The sequence below is a fragment of the Myxocyprinus asiaticus genome, chromosome 21 (assembly GCF_019703515.2).
Source record: "Myxocyprinus asiaticus isolate MX2 ecotype Aquarium Trade chromosome 21, UBuf_Myxa_2, whole genome shotgun sequence".
Classification (NCBI taxonomy): domain Eukaryota; kingdom Metazoa; phylum Chordata; class Actinopteri; order Cypriniformes; family Catostomidae; genus Myxocyprinus; species Myxocyprinus asiaticus.
The window spans coordinates 22,976,314-23,000,096 of NC_059364.1; the positions used below are offsets into that span (position 1 = coordinate 22,976,314).

A 23,783-nucleotide genomic window follows, 5' to 3' on the forward strand; every position below is an offset into this window, starting at 1 on the left:
TGACATCAGTGGGCACAAAGGGCCCATTTCATTAACTGTGATACTCTAAGTATTTGAGTGTATTTAAAGGGCTTTACTTCATATTTTGATCATAAAAGATGATAAACAGTAGGTTACCAATTTAGACATTATGTAAGCATTATGTAACTCAGTTTAGTTTCATGGCAGGTAAAATCGGTGCTTATTAAAAAAATGATTCTGATCTCACCTCAGTCTGATTTTCACTGGAAAGACAGGTAGTAAACAACTATTATATCAGACTCGTGTATAGCTTCCAAATAATCTTTGATTCCTGTTATAATAAACCTTCCCCAAAGCAGTCAGTATCATGGATGACAGCCTCTGGCAGCCAACATATTCCATTCCGTCATGCACTGTGAAAATATGGCCTCATTGCATGGCCTTATTGGAGACCCAAGGCTAGGGTTTCATAGATTGATTGTACGCCTATAGATTGGTTTCAGATTACATAAAAGGACACTGTTGGCTTCTTGAGAGCTCCCTTGTGGCACAGCATGGGTGACAGAGTCTGTTCAGAGAAGAACTAGAAACTTTTCCCTGGGATTCTACAGATCTAAATTATACACATTTGTTGGTGTAATTTTAACTTCTTTATTGTTTTAAAGGAAGGTTAAGTTCAATACAAGTTTAGCTCAATCAACAGCATTTGTGGCATAAAGTTGATTACTACAAAAATAATTTCAATATTTTGTTTATTTTTTGGTTCTAGTGAGGCACTTACAATGGGAGTAAATGGGGCCATTCCATAAATGCTAAAATATGCACTGTTTCAAAACTATAGCCACAAGACATTAACATTATGTATGTTACCATAATTGTAGTGTGAAAGAATAATTTACCGGGATTACAGGGTTTACCTGGTGTTGTGTCGTCATGATAACAAAGTTGTAATATTGGATATAACTTTAAACAGATAACATTAGTAAGCAATTTTATCACACTAAAATCAGGTTAATATGTATAATGATAACCTCTTGTGGCTATACTTTTGAAATATTGTGCATTTTATGAATGGCCCCATTCACTACCATTGTAAGTGCCTAACTTTTGTTATTAAATAAACAAAATATCGAAACTAATTTTTTGTGGTAATCAACATTATGTCACAAATCTTGTCAGTTGAGCTTAACTTTTGGTGGTAATCAACATAATGCTACAAATGCTGTCGGACATTGCTTTAATCTTATTACTGTTGAATTTTTTTTATTTTTTATTTATTAAATAAAAAAGATTATATTAGATATCCTTTTTTTTTTTAGGCAATTGATCTGCATGTTTTTGAGGTCAACAAGATTTTTACAGTGTGCTCGCAACAAACATTTTACAGAATCCTTATTGCTAAACAATCTAAAAAAGTTGTTTGAAACTCACCTCACAAGTATTCCAGGAACACTTTACAATAAGGTTCCATTTGTTAACATTAATTAACAACATTAGTTACATGAACTAACAATGAACGACACTTATTAAGCATTTATTAATCTTAGTTAAAAGTTGTATTTGTTAATATTTGTTAATGCACTATGAACTAACAAGAACAATTGGATTTTTATTAACTAACATTAACAAGATTAATAAATGCTGTAAGCAATATATTGTTAATTGTTTGTTAATGATACCTAATGCATTAACTAATGTTAACAAATGGAACCTTATGGTAAAGTGTTACCAGTATTTCAATATTCTATATGAAAAACAGCAGAAAAAGTTTATATAACAATTGTTTAAATATATTTTATATTGATTCCTTTTCTCAGCACTGTTAGTGGCATTCTTGATACTGGCTCTTACTGCTGTCATTTGGGCCTCATTTCCTTTTGTCCTCAGGTAACAATGGTAGCCTATTATTCTCTTTCAATTTTGAGTAAATATGTAATCATAGCTCTGTTTTAAGTTAATAGTGCATAACAGGACTGCATTAAAATTTTATTTTGTACCACTACAGATGTAGCTGTACTCAGAGGCTAAAGAATCTTATCTGTTGTCATGGGTCCCAAAACTCTATGGATATGGTGAGGGCAAAACTGTTTATACACATACAACAATTAATTTTGTCAGTTATGTATCAAACATTGTGCATTTGTTTATGGTCAGTTTATAGCATTGAATCCTATCCTGCAATTTCCAGGATGATCATATCTAACAAATAGCCCATACAGTGGGGTTTAAGAGTCAACTTTTAAAAATGCTTATTTTTATTTATTTGCGTTTTTATAAAAAAAAAAAAAATTTTTTTTTTTTTTTTATTACCGGTAAAAATTGTATCTGCATAGTAATTTGAGGGTACAGTTAAAAAACAACAACATCAATATGAATTTCAGATTTTCTTCTGGATTTCTTCTTCTGGATTTCAGTTTTTGGTATATCCCCTTTTATTTTATTGAAAGCATGCACTCAAGCTGGACTCTACAAGTTCGTGCAAAACTGATGATCCATGCCAGCATGATTTGAGAATGATCTAAAGAGCATCCTGTGTGCTTTAGTGAAAGCAAGGAAATCTGACCTTGTGGACAATGGATATAAAGGAATATTCCGGGTTCAATATTCCAGGTTAAGCTAAATCGACAGCATCTGTGCCATTATACTGATTACCACAAAAAAATCTTTTTGTCTTGTCCATTCTTTTCTTAAAAAAAAAAAGAAAAAGACAAAATCTGGGTTACTGAGGCACTTACTATGGAAGTGAATAGGGCCAGTTTTTGGAGGGTTTAAAGGTAGAAATGTGAAGCTTATAATTTTATAAAAGCACTTACATTAATTCTTCCGTTAAAACTCATGTATTATTTGATCTATACATTTGTTTAAATCTTAATTTTTACAGTTATTTTAGGATTTTAAGGTTTATTGACATTACATCGTCATGGCAACAAAGTTGTAAAATTGGCTATAACTTTACATAGAAAAGGTTAGTAAGCAACTTTATCACACTAAAATCATGTTAACACGCATATTGTTAGTGTCTTGTGGCTTTACTTTTGAAACAGTGAGTATTTTAACTTATACGGATTGGCCCCATTCACTTCTATTGTAAGTTCCTCACTGGAAATAAGGCTCAAGTCAAAATGGATTTTTATGCTAATCAATATTATGCCACAAATGCTGTCGATTGAGCTTAAATTGTATTGAACCCAGAATATTCCTTTAACATTGTCAATGCCACTAACTAGCTTGTTTATTTGATTAGTGACTCAGGAATAGTGTAGAATCTAGAATATTTCTCATTCATATTACGTCAAAACATTTCTTTGTTTTACTTTTTTTCAAAATCCAAAAACGTTCATTTTATTTCCTATTTTAAATTAGATTTTGAATCCCTGATTTTCAATGTGGACTTTCTCATTTAATTTTCCTTGTCTGAAACGCTAGTTTGATTAGCTTTGTCTATGGCATAACATTCAGTGGTTTGGAGAGCCAGAGCAGGAAGAGACTAATGCTAATTCCTCTGTGATGGATCTCACTGCCATCGCAAGACCATATGGCAAATGGGAACATCTTCCTTTGGAAATGAGAGTAACTATTTAGGCTCTCCAAACATGTACTAGGCTACTCAAGCTCCCCAAACATGACTAAATCAATGATTGCCATTGCCACTTTCATTTATTTAGAGGTCAAAATATAATAGTGAATTGTCAAGTCATTGCTCATAGGAAAACTCATTATTATCGGTACTCTAATAAGAGGTTCTGTGTAACTTTTCCCTGATGGGATAGTGTCACGTACACTAATATGCTCATCTCACACCATACATTTTAGTAATGATAATGTGTTTTATTAATTACATTCTTGTGCACAGATTTATGCAATAAGGAGTGAGAGGCTATGTTGTGAATCTAGTCATGGCTAAGGCATTGTTAGTTCATTATAAAAGCAATTAGTGTGCCTGTCTGTCTATTTTATAATATAGATTATATAATTTCAGCTAAAAGTTGTAGCTGGCTTTGCTAAATAGAAATTAAGTTACAAATCCTGCCAATGGCAATGATTTTGTTGTGTGATCCACCTTTTAATGCCCATACTGTATTGCTTTTGTTTACTCTAGGAGGAGGCAACTGATGATCCTTGCATGGACAAAAGCATATCAAAGTCATCAAGACTGAAGTCATTAGACACATTTAGAGGGTATGTGCCAAAGAATGGCTTTTCATTTATAGAGACTAAACAACTGTATTAACTTAATTTGGAACCTGTTTAACTCTCTCATTTCTACAGATATGCCTTTTTACTTATTATTTGACACTGGCTTAACCACCACATTAACTCTGTATTGTGTGACTAAGGAGATTGTAAGGGGTCACAGACTGGACATACACTCACTTGAGCCATTGTTTATAGAGGTTGCTCTAGGCATCGTCACTAATATCTTTTGCTTCTGTGGTGGAGAACAGAGTATTGCTTTTAAGCAAGGGTGATGTGATTTAATCTGGAAGCCCAGCTTGATTGTGACTCGGGCACAAACACAGTGCACACTTCTCCCGAAACAGGAAGCTGCTGTGGCTTTGACCTCTCACTTGCCCAGTAATTTATGGAATAATACAAGCAGCATATCAGCACATATTTAGCAGGCTGTAGATCTGGAGCTGAAAAGGATATGACATCTAAGATCAAGATTTGTGTAATGGATAATCCATGTGTGTTGCAAAAGTGCTTTTCAGATAGCTATCACCAGTGGAAATGTGTACTACCAATGACAGCAACAACAATAACCAAGCTTTTATTGCTCTGAGGTTCCTGCAGCTTGACTGATAGAGCATATTGCTAGCAACACCAAGATCACGGGACTGTTTCCCAGGATATTCACATTTACAGATTAAATTAAGTCGCTTAGGATAAAAACATCTGCCAAATCCATAAACTTAAACATAACATAGACCCCCCCCCAAACACACACACTTATTTGTGTGTTTCTTAACTTTAAGCTCAATACAATATATAGACCTAATCTAATACATATAGATGCAGAGGATGACTTCACAGCTGGTGTGTCTGTTGATTTGTGATGATGGCGAGTTACAGCAGAAGTAATGTTCTGTCTGAAAGTCTCTCAACCTTGATCTTGCAGGTACTTCATAATTACTGCAGGTCCAAAACAAAATCAACATTATTATTAATTACACATAAGATCTGATTTGGCTATACATACAACTTAATGCAGTTTGTATGTATTTTTTTTCTGATGTTTGTGATGTTAGTCTTTGGTTCTTTGTGAGAATATCAACCCAGAGAAAGCCCATAGTCATAGTGCTGCTGCTCCCTATAATGCTGTGACATGAAATATGGCCGGTCCAGCAGTGAGTCAAAACATTTCACTGAAGACAGGAGCATCTGTCGTCTGCCCACCACCCTCGTGAAATTGTTGCAGCAACGTTTTTTTTTTTTTCTCAGAACAGGAAAACAGCGCTCTCAATTCGTCAGATCCCATCAACATTAAATACACTGTAGTACAACTTTAGACTTTGTTTGCATTTACATTTTTTAAAATGGACTTGGTTTGTAATCTTGGCAGTTTAAAGCCCAAAGTCAGTTTCCTCATATTTGTGATGACAAGTTTAGGTTGATGGTTTTGTTATAAGTTACAATAACAGCAAATGTACTGTACTTCACAATTTAGCCCATTTAGTTAAATGTATTCAGTATATTGTACTATGTTTAACTCTTTAATCTTCTTAACTAAAATATTTAAAGTTTTGTTTTGTTCTTGATTATTGACATTTACTGCTTATGTCAATCATCAAGATTAATTTGAAGCCTTTTAATTAATTATTTTCTTATCATATTACTGTTGTAAGTAACCTGTGACAATTTTAAAACATTTTGTTCAACTCCTCAAATGAGTAGAAAATAAATAATTTGTCATATGGAAGTTTTCAAATTTTACTTGCACTAGTTTTATTTGATATACACCGATGAGCCAAAACTAATGTTGATCATCTTCTAACAAGGCCACATGTCAAGGTCTGGGTAGATTAGATGGTAAGCGAATAATCATTTCTCATAGTCAACAAGTTGAATGCAGGAGAAATGGGCAGGAGTAAAGGCCTGAGCGACTTTGACAGGGGCCCAAATTGTTATGGCCAGACAACTGGGTCAGAGCATCTCTGAAAAGGCAAAGCTTTTGGGGTGCTCCCGGTCAGCAGTGGTGAGTACCTACTGACAGATATCCGAGGAGGGACAAACCACAAACCGGCGACAGGGTGTTGGGTGCCCAAGCCTCATCGATGCACAATGCAACGAAGGCTATCCCGTCTGGTCCGAACTGACAGAAGGTCGCAGAAAATTTTCAGGATGGTTACGGGAGGAATGTCACAGTGCATTGCATGCTGCTGCGTATGGGGCTGTGTAGCCGCAGACCAGTCAGAGTGCCCATGATGACCCCTGTCCACCGTCAAAAGTGCCTACAATGGGCACGAGAGCATCAGAAGTGGACCTTGGAGCAGTGGAAAAAAGGTTGCCTGGCCCGATGAGTCCCATTTTCTTTTACATTACGTGGACAGCCGTGTACGTATGCGCCATTTACCTGGGGAAGTGATGGCACCAGGATGCACTGTGGGAAGACGACAAGCCGGTGGAGGGAGTGTGATGCTCTGGGCAATGTTCTGCTGGGAAACCCTGGGTCCGTCCATTCACATGGATGTCAATTTGACACGTGCCTTCTACCTAAACATCGTTGCAGACCAGGTACACCCCTTCATGGCAATGGCATTCCCTGGTGGCAGTGGCCTCTTTCAGCAGGATAAAGCGCCCTGCCACACTGCACACATTGTCCGTAAATGGTTTGAGAAACATGATGAAGAGTTTAAGATGTTGCCCTGGCCTCCAAACTCCCCAGATCTCAATTCAATTGAGCATGTGTGGAATGTGCTGGTCCAACAAGTCCGATCCACGGTGGCTCCAACTCGCAACTTACAGGACTTGAAGTATCTGCTGCTAATGTAATCTGCTTCTTGGTGCCAGATACCACAGGACACCTTCAGAGGTCTTATAGAGTCCATGCCTCGGCAGGTCTGCGCTGTTTTGGCGGCACGTGTAGGACCAACAGCATATTAGGCAGGTGGTCATAATGTTTTGGCTTATTATTGTATAAACATTTTACAGTGAAAATTGCAGTATACAAGTCACAAATGTTCCCAATTGAGGACTACCTAAAGCTAGGTAAAAAGCTTTTATCTAGGATAAAGTGATAATGACAAATATGCACTTGGAATTACTGCCAAAGTAAAAAAATGTTACTTTTTAACAACAATTGTTCATGAGACGCAACACACAAACACAACATTGTTTTTTTGTTTTTTTTAAATTGGCTATTTAAACAGTATAACTGTGTATGTTTTGTTTTTCTTTGTTTTTCTTCTTTTTTTGCTAACTTATAGGAATGACAAAAAGGAAAAAGGAAAAAGTTTTTTTTTTTTTTTCACGAAGTGAAAGCCTCCCAAACACTGAGAGGTTTTTAATTAAAATGATTGGCTATAACTTGCTAAACTGCAAATATTCTGCCTTAGTCTCATCTTGAAAATGACTTCACCTTTGTCTTTGTTACTATGGATACTAATGGTTGCAGTTCCAATGTGTGTGTGTGAGAGAAAGTGAGTGTATGTGTGTGAAAGAGAGAGAGACAAGAAGAAAGACAAAGATGAGCTTACTTTAATAGTGCTCTTTAGAGGATGGCATGTGATTAAAATCTTTTATCAGCAGGTTAGGCCTGAAAGTAGCAGTAATGGCCTGTGTTCTGCTCTCCTAATTGAATTTGGTGAGGAAAAATGAGTGATGGCCAGTTAAGATAGACCTTCAGATAAACTTCGCTCTATTCTAGGCTATTACTTTGCTCTCTCTGTGTGTTCTTATACAGAGCATGGCTTACCAAAGAACACACTTTAACACATGACCCATGTGTTGTCAGTTTAATACCTAAGGTGTTGTCTTAAAATCTGATCACAAAAATCTCTTCGTGTCCACGAGTATATTTATGCTCCATAGTGCAAACTTGCATTTTCTGACTTGCAATAAAACAGCTTCTCCTGCTTTTGCTAATTCAATATAGTGTTCCATCATGCACAATATGTTGCAACTTGGCTTCCTTGCGCTAAGTTACACATCTACAATAAATTACAGCAGAGGGCTTTAGTCAGCACTTCTGGGTGAGGCGATTCAGAGGACAACCGTTCATTTCCTGAGTGATCCATAATGCTTAGGTTGCATTACCCTGCACTGCATTTCTTCTCTGATATATAAAATATAGTACGCCCCACCCACTTTCCTCTGTATTATGATCTGATATACAGATACAGTTTACCTCAATTGCACTTTTGACAAGTGACAGTTGTTCTTATGAAGCAGCAGTAATTGTTAGGATAACATTTTGTTTATTTGTTGTGGATATGGTTAGACAAGCTTATAAATTGTAAGCAAATGCAGAATTTCATTCAATCAAATGAATAAAAGTAATAAACAACAAGACACAGAGGCTTCCAGCTGCTTCAGACATGGCCTCAGTTGAATTCTACTCATTAACAATATTTAGCAATAATAGGCTCAATATATGGGCCTTGCTGTGCTATGGAACAAAATAAATTTGCTTTGAATTCTTTTAGTTTAATGTCTTTGCTTCTTATGCTGGTTGAAATTTCAATTGTGTTCATGTTTACAGATTCTCCCTGACGATCATGGTGTTTGTGAATTATGGAGGAGGCGGGTACTGGTTTTTTGAGCATGCACCGTGGAATGGTGAAGTATATTGCTTAATGGATACATACGTACATAGCTGAATTTTTTAGCCATCAGAGAGGATGTGAAGGGACACTGATCCAAAGGGCAAACTAACTGTAACATTAACACAAAACTGTTACAAGCAGACCAGAATAACAATATACAATTACATGAGTGTTATACGATGTGGCATGGGGGCGTGGTCATGTGTCTGTCTGCGGGAGAGGGAAAGCGGTAAGGCTCGTCACCTGGGTTGTAATTACTCTATCACATGTCTCTCATTATAGTGATGCCACATACAGTTATTAATTAGGCACTTATATAATATATTAGGCACTTATATAACATACAGTGGCAAGAAAAAGTATGTGAACCCTTTGGAATTAGCTGGTTTTCTGCATTAATTGGTTATAAAATGTGATCTCATCTTCATCAAGTCACAAGTATAGACAAACACAATGTGCTTAAGCAACAACACACAAACAGTTATAAACTTTCATGTCTTTATTGAACACATCCCATTAAACAGTCACAGTGCTGTGGAAAAAATAAGTGAACCCCTGGATTTAATAACTGGACGATTCTTCCTTTGGCAGCAACAACTTCAACCAAGCGTTTCTGGTAGCTGCAGATTAGACCTGCACAATGTTCAGAAGGAATTTTGGACCATTCTTTCTTATCTGCTTCAACTCAGCCATATTCTTAGGATGTCTAGTGTGAATGGCTCTCTTGAGGTCATTTCACAGCATCACTATTGGGTTAAGGTCTGGGCTCTGACTGGGCCATTCCAAAAGGTGGATTTTATTTTTTAAGCCATTCTGTAGTGGATTTACTTCAGTGTTTTGGGTCATTGTCCTGCTGCATCACCCAACTTCTACTGAGCTTCAGCTGGGGCACAGCCACCCTGACATTATCCTGTAGGATATCTTGATAAACTTGGGAATTAATTTTTCCGTAGATGATGGCATCACTTCACCATTGGGATGATATTTTCATGTTGATGTGCGGTGCCCTTTTTACACCATTCGTAGTGCTGCGTGTCCTTCCAAAACAATTCAACCTTCCAAAACATTTTCCCAGTAGCGTCGTGGAGTGTCAAGGTGGTCTTTGGAAAACTTCAGGTGTGCAGCAATGTTTTTGTTTGAAAAGCAGCGGCTTCCTTCATGGTGTCCTGCCGTGGACACCATGCCTGTTTAATGTTTTCTATATGGTAGACTCATGAACAGAGATGTTAACCAGTTCCAATGATTCCTTCAAGTCTTTAGCTGTCACTCTAGGGTTCTTTTTCAACTCAATATGCATTCTGCGGTGTGCCCTTTGAGTCATCTTGGCTGAATGGCCACTTTTAGGGAGAGTAGCCACATTACTAAATCGTCTCCATTTATAGACAGTTTGTCTAACTGTGCACAGATTAATATCTAAGCTCTTCGAGATAACTTTGTAACCCTTTCCAGCTTTATGCAAAGCAAAAATTCTTAATTATAAGTCTTCTGAGATTTCTTTTTTGTGAGGCATGGTCCACGTCAGCAGATGCTTCTTGTGAATAGCAAACTCAAAATGCTTGAGTGCTTTTTATAAGTCAACGTAGCTCTAAACCATCTATTCAGTACTTACAAGAACAATACAATAATTTGTGTGTTATTAGTTAAAACAGATTTGTGTTTGTTCATTATTGTAACTTAGATGAAAATCAAACCAGATTTTAAGACAAATTTATACATAAATTCAGGTAAAAAGGATTTACATACTTTTTCTTACTACTGTAAACTCCATTCAGGGCATCCAGTATGACCCGAAAGCCAAAATAAAACCTAATTCATCTACAGACTTCGAAGAACCTCTGTACGTTCCTGATATCAACTATCAAAGAGACATTAATTCAGCATGAACTTTGTTCTTTAAATCAAGGGTTCGTCTTTTGGATGAACATCAGTGCTCATCCTCACAGGACGCAGATGAGAAGGATTGCATGTTAAATTTTAATGGGGATCTATTACGAAGCGCATCTCCAGGAGTATTAACAGATGAACTCAATTTAAGGCTCATAATGGCCTCTTCATCAAATCAGCAGAATTATATTGATCATAAGGGAAAGCAGATGGATTTTTATATTACTGTGAGGCCTCCTCTGTCATTGCTGTATGAGCATTTATAAATCATTTGCTGCCTGAAATTCGAAGAATAATGAGAAAACAGTGTTTTTGTGAAAATACAAACTTTTATCATCAGTTACTAGGCTCTGAGTGACACCATTTGTTTACAATTAAGTGTTATTATGAGGATAAAACTAAGTTTCATCATTTATTCAACAATAAAATTATGAATTTCCTACCTGTCAATCAAAGGCAACTTTCCAACAACTGTTGACAGACATGTACCAGATGTGGATGTGTGTTTATGTGTGTGTATGTCTTTTTCTATACGTTACAGGTCTCACAGTCGCTGATCTTGTGATGCCTTGGTGAGCTGCCAGCATGTATTTAATGAATCAATGGAGAATTATTATTTTCCATTTTTGAAATTAATATGGAAGAGTGTGTGACTTCAGTCCAACAGTTTGGATCTCCCTTCAAAATGATTCAGATTTAAGGCTTTTTCATCCCAGCACCACTTATATTGCTTTGCCCATTAATCTTTTTCCCTCTGAAAGTATACATAAAGCTAGCAAAACCCAGTGACGTGCTTAAAAATGTCCTGGATGATTAAATGAATGCATATGTCTCTATGTATGGAGGCCCAAATGCAGCATTTACCTTAAACTGATGTTTATTGGTATAAAACCTTACTTAGATTTTTTTAGGCAATCAGTTTGCTTTTTCTAATAAAACATACTTATTTGGCTCAAAAAAGTGAACTAAATTATTTAAGTACAGTTTACTAGTTCAAGTAAACTTAACTCATCTGTGATTAAGGTATTGTTGTTTTTATTTAATTATTTAAATGATAGTTATAGCACGTCTTATATCCCTCACAGCCACAATGTTGTACTTGATAATTTTGAGTTAGTTGTACTTGAAGCCAAATTTCAAAGAACGTATGTAATTGTTTTTTTCTTTTTTTTCTCCCCAATTTGGAATGCCCAAATCCCAGTGCGCTCTAAGTCCTTGTGGTGGCGTAGTGACTTGCCTCAATCGGGGTAGCGGAGGACGGATCTCACTTGCCTCCACATCTGAGATCGTCAACCCACGCATCTTATCACGTGGCTTGTTGAGCGCGTTACCGTGGAGACATAGCACATGTGGTGGCTTCATGCTATTCTCCACGGCATCCACACACAACTCACCACGCGCCCCACCGAAAGCGAGAACCACATTATAGCGACCACAGGAGGTTACCCCATGTGACTCTACCCTCCCTAGCAAATGTGCCAATTTGGTTGCTTAGGAGACCTGGCTGGAGTCACTCAACACACCCTGGATTTAAACTCTAGACTCCAGGGGTGGTAGTCAGCGTCTTTACTTCCTGAGCTACCCAGACCCCCAAAGAACGTATTTATTTAAGTTATGATTCCAAAATGTGACATTTCAAGTACTGTTTAATTAGGACCACTTGATTGTTTTAATTAATGACAACTTAGGGTTTCAAGAATAATGGTAACTTCATTAAAACTAGTATGATTAGTAAAAAATAAAGCTTTTCTTTATATTTGAGATAACTTCTAGTATTTACATACCCCCATTTGACATGCAAAAATCAATAATACACAACTGCATTAAATTCAGCATTTACCAGCCATGCACAACAGTTCATTTGTGAAAATTCACAGTATGTTTACAAAAGACACAGTATGTATTATATGATTATTATGTGCAATAATACTGTCTTAATTCTTTTTGCAAGGTTTGTGTTCATCATAGGAACTTCAGTAGTGCTAGCATTCAGCTCAATGCATAGGAAAGGTGTTTCACGGTTTCAGCTCCTTCGCAAGTTAACCTGGAGAACCATAGTCCTGATGCTCATCGGGTTCTGCTTTATAAACTACAGCCCAAGAGATGGATTATGTGAGTAGGCTATACATATTTTTTATTCACCTTCCAAAACAGTAGTAATGTGATGAAACTAGAGTGCACCATTAAAAGTAAATGATAACACAACACCATTATAACATAATTTGGTTCAAATATAATTTTTTGTTTTTTCTAGCAGAAACACCTTTCACCATTGAATTTGTCTCTTATAGCACAAGAAGTCTCATTAGAACTGATATTCTGCTCTGGTTAGTAGTGACATGCACCCTTCAATCTGCACCCTTATTACCAAGGATTCTTTCCTTCAGATAATACAAAAAAGTTTATTATACCAAATCCTCGTTTTGCAAATGAAGCTCATTAGCCTCCGTTAATGATGAAATAAAGGAAGCTAAACTTGCTGATCCACGGTCTCACCGCAGCACAAAAGGTCTGTCAGGGTTAAGTGAGGAGTGCAGGGAGGACCGCCCGACAGTCTGAGGCACTCATACGTTAGCCAAAGCAATGTTTCTATCTGGGAAAATGGATGTGTAACTACGTTAACAAAAATATTGTTATACTTTCTAGTGGTAATCATCATATCTGGGGACGTTTAACAGAGGTGCACAGAGCAAAAGCAAGCTCGGCTTTAATGGTCAATTATCAAAGATAGGGTTTCATCATCCAGATGGGCAGTGGATTTTATGGAACTTTGTGTAATGTAATTACAGCTTTTGCCATAAACTGCAAAATTTACTCTCTATTTGATACCTCTGCTAATATCAGCCTCTGAATCACTCAGAATGATGCTTGTGAAACATTTTCCCCCAACATACCTGCATTCAAAAGCAACAAAATTCCCAATCATTGATAATCATTTGACTAAATAGTCAGGATGTCTCTGCTTGGCTACAGAACCCATTTCCAACTCTGAGAATGAATTTAAAGAGGGGCAATCATGGAAACATAAGCATTAACGCTTGATAATTCTCGAGCAGGCATTAATGTACATAGTCTGTTATGATGTCTTTGGTATGGACAGAAGCATCAGAACCAAGATCTGCAGGTTCAGGGTCTGGTACGCATATTGCATTTTGACATGCAGCTGTTAATTTGACATTTACTAAAGACCACTATATAACCCTACATAGTGCCTAGAACTACAGTAATAAGTACCAAAATACATAATATTTTTTTATTACTCATTTGCTGCATTATGCATAGACCTTTACTTTCTATGCTTCCATTCTAAACCTAATTTACTCTTTATTGACACCTCTAATTTTCCTAAAGCTAAACTGCAAACCATTCTACATGGTATGTTCTTGTACAGTACTTAGTTCATTTGTAAAAGATCCACTGTACCAGTCACATATGCTGCATTAAAATGCGCATAATTTAAATTATTATTAAAACAACAGAATATTCAAAAAGGGAACATTTTGTCATCACTTACTCACTCTCATGTTGTTCCAAACTCGTATGACTTTCTCCAATGGAACACAAAAGGAGATAGTAGGTAGAATGTTAGCCTCACCATTCACTTTCATTGGAATTTGTTTTCCATATAATGAAAGTAATTTGGGTTTGGAATTTTTATTTTTGGGTGTACAATTCCTTGAAGTCACATGCTGAGTTACAGTAAAGACTGGTAAACACATTTAGAGTATATGTCACGGTCCTGTCACTCTGTCAGTCTGGGTTTTTGTCTGACAGGACCGTGGCATCATCGTCCCATGTCTGTCTTGTGTTTCGTTGTCTGTCTTTGTATGAGCGCACAGTTTCGGTTGTAATCCCTGCCGTGCGCTCTTCGGTCTGTCTTGCTTCATGTCCGGAGCATTGTGTCTGGATCCTGACTTCCTGTCTGGATCAGTTTCGGTCTGTGTCGGGATCCGGACACTCATGCTCCATGTTCTGTCTATTATTGACGTGGGTGCATCGCACTTATGTCATCTTGGCAGCATGCACTTGTGTCAATAGTTTATCTGTCTCTCGCGAACACGGGTGTGCTTCATGTTGTGCTCGTGTTGCGCGCCTGGGTCATGAGCTGTCTTCACGTTGTGCTGAGGTTTGGACAACCCACACAATGTTGAGGAGCTGGGTGACATATTTTTATTTATTTTTTTACCCCTTTGGGATCTGGTGGACCACGTCTGCCATCTTGCAGAGGTGGAGGTTGTTATGCAGAGATAGAACGCTAGATCCTCAACCCCTCTCAGCCTGTGCCTGTTCCCCCCGGGCACATCTCGGTCTTCACATCGCTGTAGGAGAAGGAAGCCCAGCCCTTCGGCTGATCCCATGGCCCCAGAGGCCATTCCCCTGCCAGCGTCCACATCCACTGTGCACTCTTCGGTCTGTCTTGTTTCATGTCCGGAGCATGGTGTCTGGATCCTGACTGCCTGTCTGGTTCAGTTTCAGTCTGTGTCGGGATCTGGACACTCATGCTCCATGTTCTATCTGTTATTGACATGAGTGCATCGTGCTTATGTCATCTTGGCAGCATGCACTCACGTCAATAGTTTATGTCTGTCTCTCGCAAACACGGGTGCACCTCGCATTGCGCTGTCCGCCCGAGTCGCGAGCTGTCTTCATGTTGTGCTGAGGTTCGGTCACTTCTGTCTGAGATTTCGGGTTTGTGTATGGCTGAACTCTCGCACAGGTGTCCTGTCTTATTTTTGCCTGTTGCGTGCATCGCGTGGTGTTTGCCTCGCGATGTACGCTCAGGTTTTATTTAATGTGAGAATGCATGGCATCGCTTTGTTTGGCATTGCTACGAATTTTCTTGTCTTGTTTGTCGGTTGGCATGGACGTATGTTGCCTTACTGTCTTGGCAATGTGCGCTCATGCCGTTCAGGTGTTTTGTTGTCTTGTGAGAGCACATGGCTTTGTGTTGTTGCTGTATTGCCGCATGTCGCTCTGCCTTATGTCATACCCCGCCTCCTTGTTTGCTTATTATTAGTTAATTTGCCTCACCTGTCCCCCGTTAAACTATTTGATTTCTCTCCCTATAATAGCCTCCTCATGTGTGCTGTCCAGTGCCAGTTCATCTTGTGTGTATTCCAGTCGGTCCTGTTCGTTGGTCATGTTAATCGGTCTTGTTTCCTGTCTCGTGCCGGTCCTGTTAATCATCCCATCCCTACCCGGTCCTGTCAGTCCTGTATCCTACGCCCTGTTTTCCCTACCCCGGCCTGGATACCCTTTTTCCCCTTCGGGTAGTTTATTGTTTTCCCCTCTTGTGGGAGTTTGAGTTTTTCCATTTATTTTTTTGTATTTAATAAATTCCTGTTTTTTTTTTACTCTGCTATTGGGTCCTGCCTCTGCATTCGTGACAGTATAAGGATGTTGATTGTAAACTGAACACAATTCCTGATTCTCAATACTGAAAGTGATAAAGTACAGAGCGGAATAGCTTTAGAAAGTGTGGAGATGGGATTTAATTGACAGATACCATTAGTCACCCAAACCACTTCCTGTCTCCATGCACAGAGGTGGAGTGTTTCCGCTTTTTATTTGATTTGTTGGATCAATGATCAGTATTATACTGTTTCTCATGGCCCCTTGTACGTGCCACAAAGAGGTTTTCGATTAACTAATGTGCAGATTACCATCAATCTCTCTCTCTGTATCCCTCACTCACATCACCTTCCATGCCAGATAAGCGTGATTAGTCTCTGGCAGGGTAGATCACACCTCTACAGTCCTGCAGTAAAAGACTTCTCACCTCAACTTTTATCTGTCAGCATAACCATCATTAGCATGTGTTATGAAAATAAATCTGCTCTTCAGACTGAGCACTGTGGTAAACACAGGACATTTAGAAGTTAATGAAAATAATTTGAAGACAGACATTAATGCTTACCTAAATTCAAACTACTGCCCCCAGTGGATGAAGCTGGAAGTATTGAGGAATGTATTGGACACCTGTGAGCTTCATTTTCCGGGTGAAATGTCCACAGAGTGGCACCAAAAGCAAGTAAACTATGTAATTTTTAGTTTTAAATGATGTAATATAGTCAATGTGAATTAACATTTTATTAACACCTAACCCAAACCCCAACACTAAACCTAATTGTCAGTGGAATCAAATTTTAATCTTAGGGGGAAAATGCAACCTCTGAATCGCGCTCATGTATTATGTGAACACGATTACTTCCTGGTTTCCACAGAACCAGAACTTATGTCTTCAAGGCTGCGTGCACAACGCAGGAAAAATCAGTTGCGCCACAGAAAAAAGTAAACATTTGAATTGATGCAGAAATTAGTGATGATGGGAGATGGCACTTGTCAGTAATTTGGCGGAATGGGGTTGATTTTGGGGTACTGTAAAATTGGGTAGCAACATGTCGATTTACTGTGTGATCATGTTGTATTTTTACAGTGGACTTACTTTGTGACTTTTGTACACCACTGTTTACTGAGGCTGTATTTTCCTTATATAGTTTGTATGAGAAATCTTGTATGTTCATATGTATCAGTATCCTGGTCCTGGCTACGAATACCCGGAGTGCTCCAGCGTTTGGGTTTCACCTATTTTGTCCTGGCACTGATGCAGACCTTCTCTCCCCACAGAGAGATCCCCTTGAGAGAGGTGGGTAAAACTCTACAGCTCACATTTCTGTCAGATCAAGCCTCTCAATGGGAAGACACTGGTTCTGAAATGATTAATTGCCAGAGGTTACAGTAACATAATGTCTCCATGCAATCCTGCTCATACTGTGTCAAATAATGCTTTATATTAGCCCCTTTTTCCCTCAGTTGTATGCACATTTTTTTATTTGTTAGTAGACATGAAAAACTATACTTTTGGGAAGTTCATATGTCCTGTTGTGTGACATGCTATACTCCGTTTAAAACAGCATTTTGCTAATTATCTTATAATTATTATGCATGCAACTTTTATGACCTCATATAATAGAGACTAGATTGGAATATTTGTACTTTTAAATAGTTGTCACATTTAAAATGAACTAGTGAAGGCAGAAAATGTATAAGATGTACTGTACACTGTATCTTATGCATTTATATATACAGTGATGGCCAAAAATATTGGCACCCTTGGTAAATATGAGCAAAGAAGGCTGTGAAAAAAAAAAATCTACATTTATTTATCCTAATTTATACTAAATCTAACCTTTAATTAAAGTAAAACATTGAAACGGGAAAATCTCATTATTAAATAAATATTTTTCTCCATTTGGCCATAATTATTGGCACCCTTTTATTCAGTACTTTTTGCAACCTGCCTTTGCAAAGATAACAGCTCTGAGTCTTCTCTTATAATGCCTAATGAGGTTGGAGAACACCTGGCAAGGGATCTGAGACCATTCCTTCATACAGAATCTCTACAGATCCTTCAAATTCAGAGGTCCATGTTAGTGGACTCTTCTCTCCAGTTCACCCCACAAATTTTCTATGGGGTTCTGGTCAGTGGACTGGGATGGTCATGGCAGAACCTTGATTTTGTGGTCAGTGAACCATTTTTGTGTTGATTTTGATGTTTGTTTTGGATCATTGTACTGCTGGAAGATCCAACCAGGGCCCATTGTAAGCTTTCTGGCAGAGGCAGTCAGGTTTTGATTTTTTATCTGTTAGTATTTGATAGAGTCTGTGATGCCATGTATCCGAACAAGATGTCCAGGACCTCTGGTAGAAAAACAACCCCACAACATTAAAGATCCAGCACCACATTTACCCGTGGGCATTGGGTACTTCTTCATCTCTGTGTGAGCCAAACCCGTCTCTAGTGTTTTCTGCCAAAAAGCTTTTTTTTTTTTTTTTTTTTGTTCCATCTGACCATAGAACCCGGTCGCATTTGAAGTTCCAGTAGTGTCTGGCAAACTGAAGACACTTGAGTTTGTTGTTGGATGAGAGCATTTTCTTGAAACCCTCTCAAACAACTTGTGGTGATGTAGGTGATGTCTGATATATTTTATTTTATTTTATTTTTTTATTTTTTTTGAGACTTTCTGACCCCAAGACCCAACTAATTTTTGCAGTTCTCCAGCTGTGATCCTTGGAGATTCTTTGGCCACTTGATCCATCCTCCTCACTGTGCGTGGAGACAATATAGACACACGTCCTTTTCCAGGCCGATTCTTAAGATCTCCAGTTGATTGGAACTTGTTAATTATTGCCCTGATGGTGGAAATGGGCATTTTCAATGCTTTGGTTATTTTCTTATAGCCAGTTCCCAGTTTGTGAAGTTCAACAACCTTTTGAACCATCAGAACTATATTCTTTAGTCTAACCCACTATGTTTGATTATTAAGGGAATATGGCCTGTGTGTTACCTCATATTTATACCCCTGTGAAACAGGAAGTCAAGGCTGAACAAATTCATGTTCCTAGTCACCCAGGTGCACTAAAAAATGTAAAATATGAAGGGGAATATACTTCAGATATATTTTACTCATAAGAATTTCTAGGGGTGCCAATAATTGTGGCCTACCTGTTCTGGAGAAAAATATTTATTTAATAAGGAGATATTTCTCCTCTTTTAGTTGTTTTACTTCAGTTAAAGGTTCAATTTTTGTGAATGTTTTTAATGAAAGATCAAAAGGATAACAAATTTTTTCATAGCCTTTTTTGCTCATATTTACCAAAGGCACCAATATTTTAGGCCACCACTGTATTTAACCTAAAATCTTGTTGTAGATAACAAAAAAGTCCATGGACATTATACGTCAGCTACCAATTATGTGTTTAACTTACTGTCTGTGTGTTTGTGTTTAACATATTTGAGTAGATCAAATATCAGTTACAGTAATGTTGTTTACTAACCCCCTGTGGTTTCTGCATGTTCCCTTCAGCACCACTGGTGGAGCCCAATTCAGGATGTGGTTTTGTACTGGCCAGAATGGCTCTTCATCGTGCTGCTGGAGACCATGTGGCTCTGTGTCACTTTCTTAATGCCTGTTCCAAACTGCCCAACGTGAGTTCATATTAGCGTCAGGCTTTGACCATATACACATTTGCTAAGAAGATTAACTATCCAAACACAATAATATATTATATAAATCCTGTACATCAAGTAATTAATGTGTTATATGTCTGTCAATTCATCTGCAGTTCATCCTTTTATAAACATAATAATAATGTCAATCATACATCAAGCTAATTCCTTTATAAGGTGACACATACATTGACATTATTAAAACACATGCCTCTGAGAATATATGTGGGATAGCGCTAATTTATATCATAATTCTGCATATGAATGCAGGTGCCGCAGTACGGTCATTTGTGTGCTGTTGTGATTTTGAGTGTGTGAATGCATGTGGGTGCATGTTGTTCAGCTCTCATGAGACCTGTGATTTATGAGTGTTTGGCGGCTGCTTCAGAGGGGATAATTAGCCAATCTCAGTCTGTCATGTGCACTAAAAGAAGGCAGGGAGAAAGGATTCATCTTCCTTTCTCTCCCTCTCTCCCTGTTTTTCTCTGTATCTGTATCTTCCGTTTACGTCCTCCTTCTTCTTGTCTTCTTCATGCATTTTTTCAATGTGTCTAACCCTGTATTACACTGATGCTCACATGCACAGTACTGATAAGTCTGCCTGAATTAAACACATTATGACCTCACAATCATTGCCCTTGTGTTGCAGCACATAATACAGCTTTTGAATGCTGCAACTACTCTTTAATTTATGTCCAAATACATCTCCATCTAAAAGTTTGAAATTAAAAGTGCAAGATACAGAGTGTAATGTTACATTTTAGTTATGCATTTATTTGAGTGATAAGGTAATCATCTATTGTTTTTGACCTCTGCTAGTGGATATTTAGGGGCTGGTGGAATTGGTGATGATGGTCTATACACCAACTGCACAGGAGGAGCAGCTGCATATATAGACAGATGGTTATTAGGGGACAATATCTACTGGCATCCATCATGCAAGGTGAGAATCATTTACTGATTGTCTTCAGTTCAATGGATTAAATATCTGATCCTTAAAGGTCAAATGTGTAATTTCGCACTTCACTTTTAAAACTGCATTCATATTGGTATTAAAGGGGTTATAATAAAGATGATAATATGTATCAGTTTTGTGTTCAGGTTACTGTTTGCATTCATTCACACCTCCGTTTTCTGTGTCTAAAGGTCTTGTATCGTACAACCCAGCCCTTCGACCCAGAGGGTGTTCTGAGTACAATTAATTCCATAGTCATGGGATTCTTTGGGATGCAGGTAAGTGAATGTATAAAATAATAATTAATATGTAAAGTAAAATCTGTAACGAACCCAAAAGAACTATTTTAGGTATTGAAGAGCAAAGCTAACTCAACAGAAGTGATACAATTACAAATGAGAATTAAGAGATAGATTAAGAGATACAGGGCCCTTTTTTTTCAAAGACTGCTGTTTGCTTAAGCGCAATGCTATGCAATACGTCAAACGCCCAAGTCAGTGGGCATGGCCATTAAAGGAATATTCCGGGTTCAATACTAGTTAAGCTCAATTAACAGCATTTGTTTACCAAAAAAAATGGTTTTTTTTGACTCATCCATACTTTCCTTTAAAAAAAAAAAAAAAAAGCAAAAATCTGGGTTAAGGTGAGGCACTTAAAATGAAAGTGAATGGGGAAAATTTTTTGAGGGTTTAAAGGCAGAAATGTGAAGCTTATATTTCTTCTATTAAATCATTGTTTTACAGTCATTTTAGGGTTTTAAGGTTTGTAGACATTACATCATCAAGGCAAAAAAGTTGTAAAATTGCCATTACACAGAAATGGTTAGTAAATGATTTTATCACACTAAACATGCATATTGTTTAGGTTTTGTGGCTGTACTTTTGAAATCGTGAGTATTTTAACGTTTATGAATTGCCCCCACTCACTATTGTAAGTGCCTCAACCCAGATTTTTGCTTTTTTTTTTTTTATTTATTTTTGTGGTAATCAATATTATGCCACAAATGCTATCGATTGAGCTTAACTTTCATTGAACCCGGACTATTCCTTTAAGTTTTGGCATTTTCATTAAAGTATGCGCTAAGTCTTAGCGTAAGTGGGTTGGCGAAATCGTGCACGAAAAGCGCAGGCAATATAAAGAAAGACAACCTATTCATAAGATATTACTTATTTCTCACAAAAATAGCAAATTAGGCTTTGTGCCACTTCATTTACATGGACCTCCCATATATTTTTGCGGATAAATCCACCGTTTGCCCGCATACGCTCACATATAGCTCGAACACTCCCACCCACGCCCAGTTGGGTGTTGCGCTGACACAAAAAATGCACTTAGATTTAACACATTCGCTAAAATTGGATAAGATGTAGCCACGGTCATAGTGCATAACATTGCGCCCAGCACGAGTATGAAAATAGAGCCCGAAGATCTTCAAGACAGTGGGCCAATGCACAGATTTTATCAGAGTCCCACCATGACTTGTTATCCAAACAATGTATTTTACGGTGACGTCATGAGAGAAGCAGACGTGTGAGCGACTGGCTCTGCGCACTTTGCTAGTTTTTTTTATTATTTTCATGTGATAATCCGGTGAGATTCGATACACTCAGTTACATATTTGCTCTTTAAGGTAAACATAGCAAAGTCAAAATCCTCAGACTCTGGAGACATTAAAAGACAGTTACGTGTTCAAGCTGAGGCCTCTGATGGGCCTGCAAGCCGGTGACTCGATTAGAATGGCGCATCGGGAGAAGATAGTCAACTGTCCAACATCTCGGTGATGCTGACGAAGGTTGTTGCTGACTTGGAGGATCTCGCTGTAATACGTCTATCGATTACGGCGATGGAAACAAAATTCGCTGAGTTGGTCACAAAAGTCGCAGATGTTGAGAAAGAATCGATTACCTGGAGTTGTCGGAAAGGGAATTATCCACTAATCCGCCCGCGTCCAAAACAGACTTCGAACACATTTTGGAAAAACTTAAAATATAAGCCGAAGGAATAACATACAAATTGTTGGAATTCCTGAGTATGAAGAAGGCAGAGATATGGCGAAATTCCTGGACGAGCTCTTCCCGAGTCTGCTCGACATAACAGGCCATAAACTGGAAATCGAGCGAGCTTGCAGATCTGCTGAGGGAGACAGGCCCCGATCAATTCTAGCCAAATATCTGAGATCATCCGATAAAGATCTCGTGTTGTGCCAGGCAAGGAGCAAAGGAAAGCTTTCTTGGAAGAGTCACGATATTTTCTTGTTCCCGGACATTGCGAGTTCGACATGAGAGAAACGCGATTGGTTCAAGGAATGTAAGAAACTCTTACATCAATGGAAGATCACTTTTGCACTGATGTTTCCGGCCAAACTGAGAATAGACACCAGTGACTGCTGTTCAGTGACTCGATTGTCTGAGGAAGCTGGGCGCCATTTTTTATTTTTTATTTTTTTTCGCGCTGGCTCCGTCTAGCGGCTGGAGTTTGTTTTGTGGAATGACTCCTTCAAGAAACTTTCGCATTGACGGAAGATCGCTTTTACACTGAAGTTCCCGGCCAGATTGAGAATGACCACTATGGATAACTGCAAAATATCTACATGCTCACATAATGGACGTCTTTTATAAAGTTGACGGGCTGAGTATGTCATGATGTACTTTTTAATGCGGTGTCCGAGTGAGTTTGGCTCTTGATCATCTGAGGAACTGGGATGCCTGTTTTGTCTGTCCGAGGAAATTTAAAGGCTTTATATCAGCTGGAAGTTGTTTTGTGGAGGAATACACCTTCAAGAAAGTTCTGTGAATGAATCTACACGTTCTTTGTGTTTGTTCTGCCTGTTGGCTGGGGTCTGTTTTGCAAAGTATTTTCTGTTATGTAATTTTGCCTCACAAAATTTGTGCAGAAGCACTGGACTTGAGCAATCCGACGGCAAAGTTGTCGCGGGGGTTCTCATAGGCGTACATGGACCTTTTAAGTTTAAATGGATGGACGCTGGTTGGCGCTGTTGTGCGCGAGGTTAATGCGCACGTTTTCCTTTTTTTCTGTTTGTTTTGTTTGGGGGGAAGTTTGGGGTTTTATTGTTGCTCTAATGGGGAATGTGGTCTTTATAATCTTGTTTTTGACACACAATTTATTTTTTCTATTATATCAATATGTCAGTTATTAATTTGAGTGGATTATCTCTCTCCACATGGAATGTGAATGGGTTGGGGCACCC

At 38.1% G+C, this 23,783-nt stretch overlaps 1 protein-coding gene across 1 annotated transcript in view; it reads left to right on the forward strand.

Moving 5' to 3' along the window:
• Positions 1–23,783, forward strand: part of si:dkey-192p21.6 (uncharacterized protein LOC565246 homolog) — a 49,534-nt gene that overhangs the window by 9,068 nt on the left and 16,683 nt on the right. Inside the window, exons 7-16 of the mRNA XM_051647406.1 lie at positions 1,779–1,848; positions 1,967–2,033; positions 4,061–4,140; positions 8,663–8,739; positions 11,152–11,182; positions 12,562–12,722; positions 17,144–17,256; positions 19,478–19,599; positions 20,440–20,563; positions 20,767–20,853. Coding sequence (XP_051503366.1) covers positions 1,779–1,848; positions 1,967–2,033; positions 4,061–4,140; positions 8,663–8,739; positions 11,152–11,182; positions 12,562–12,722; positions 17,144–17,256; positions 19,478–19,599; positions 20,440–20,563; positions 20,767–20,853 — 932 coding nt within the window. The remainder of the gene's footprint in view (positions 1–1,778; positions 1,849–1,966; positions 2,034–4,060; positions 4,141–8,662; positions 8,740–11,151; positions 11,183–12,561; positions 12,723–17,143; positions 17,257–19,477; positions 19,600–20,439; positions 20,564–20,766; positions 20,854–23,783) is intronic.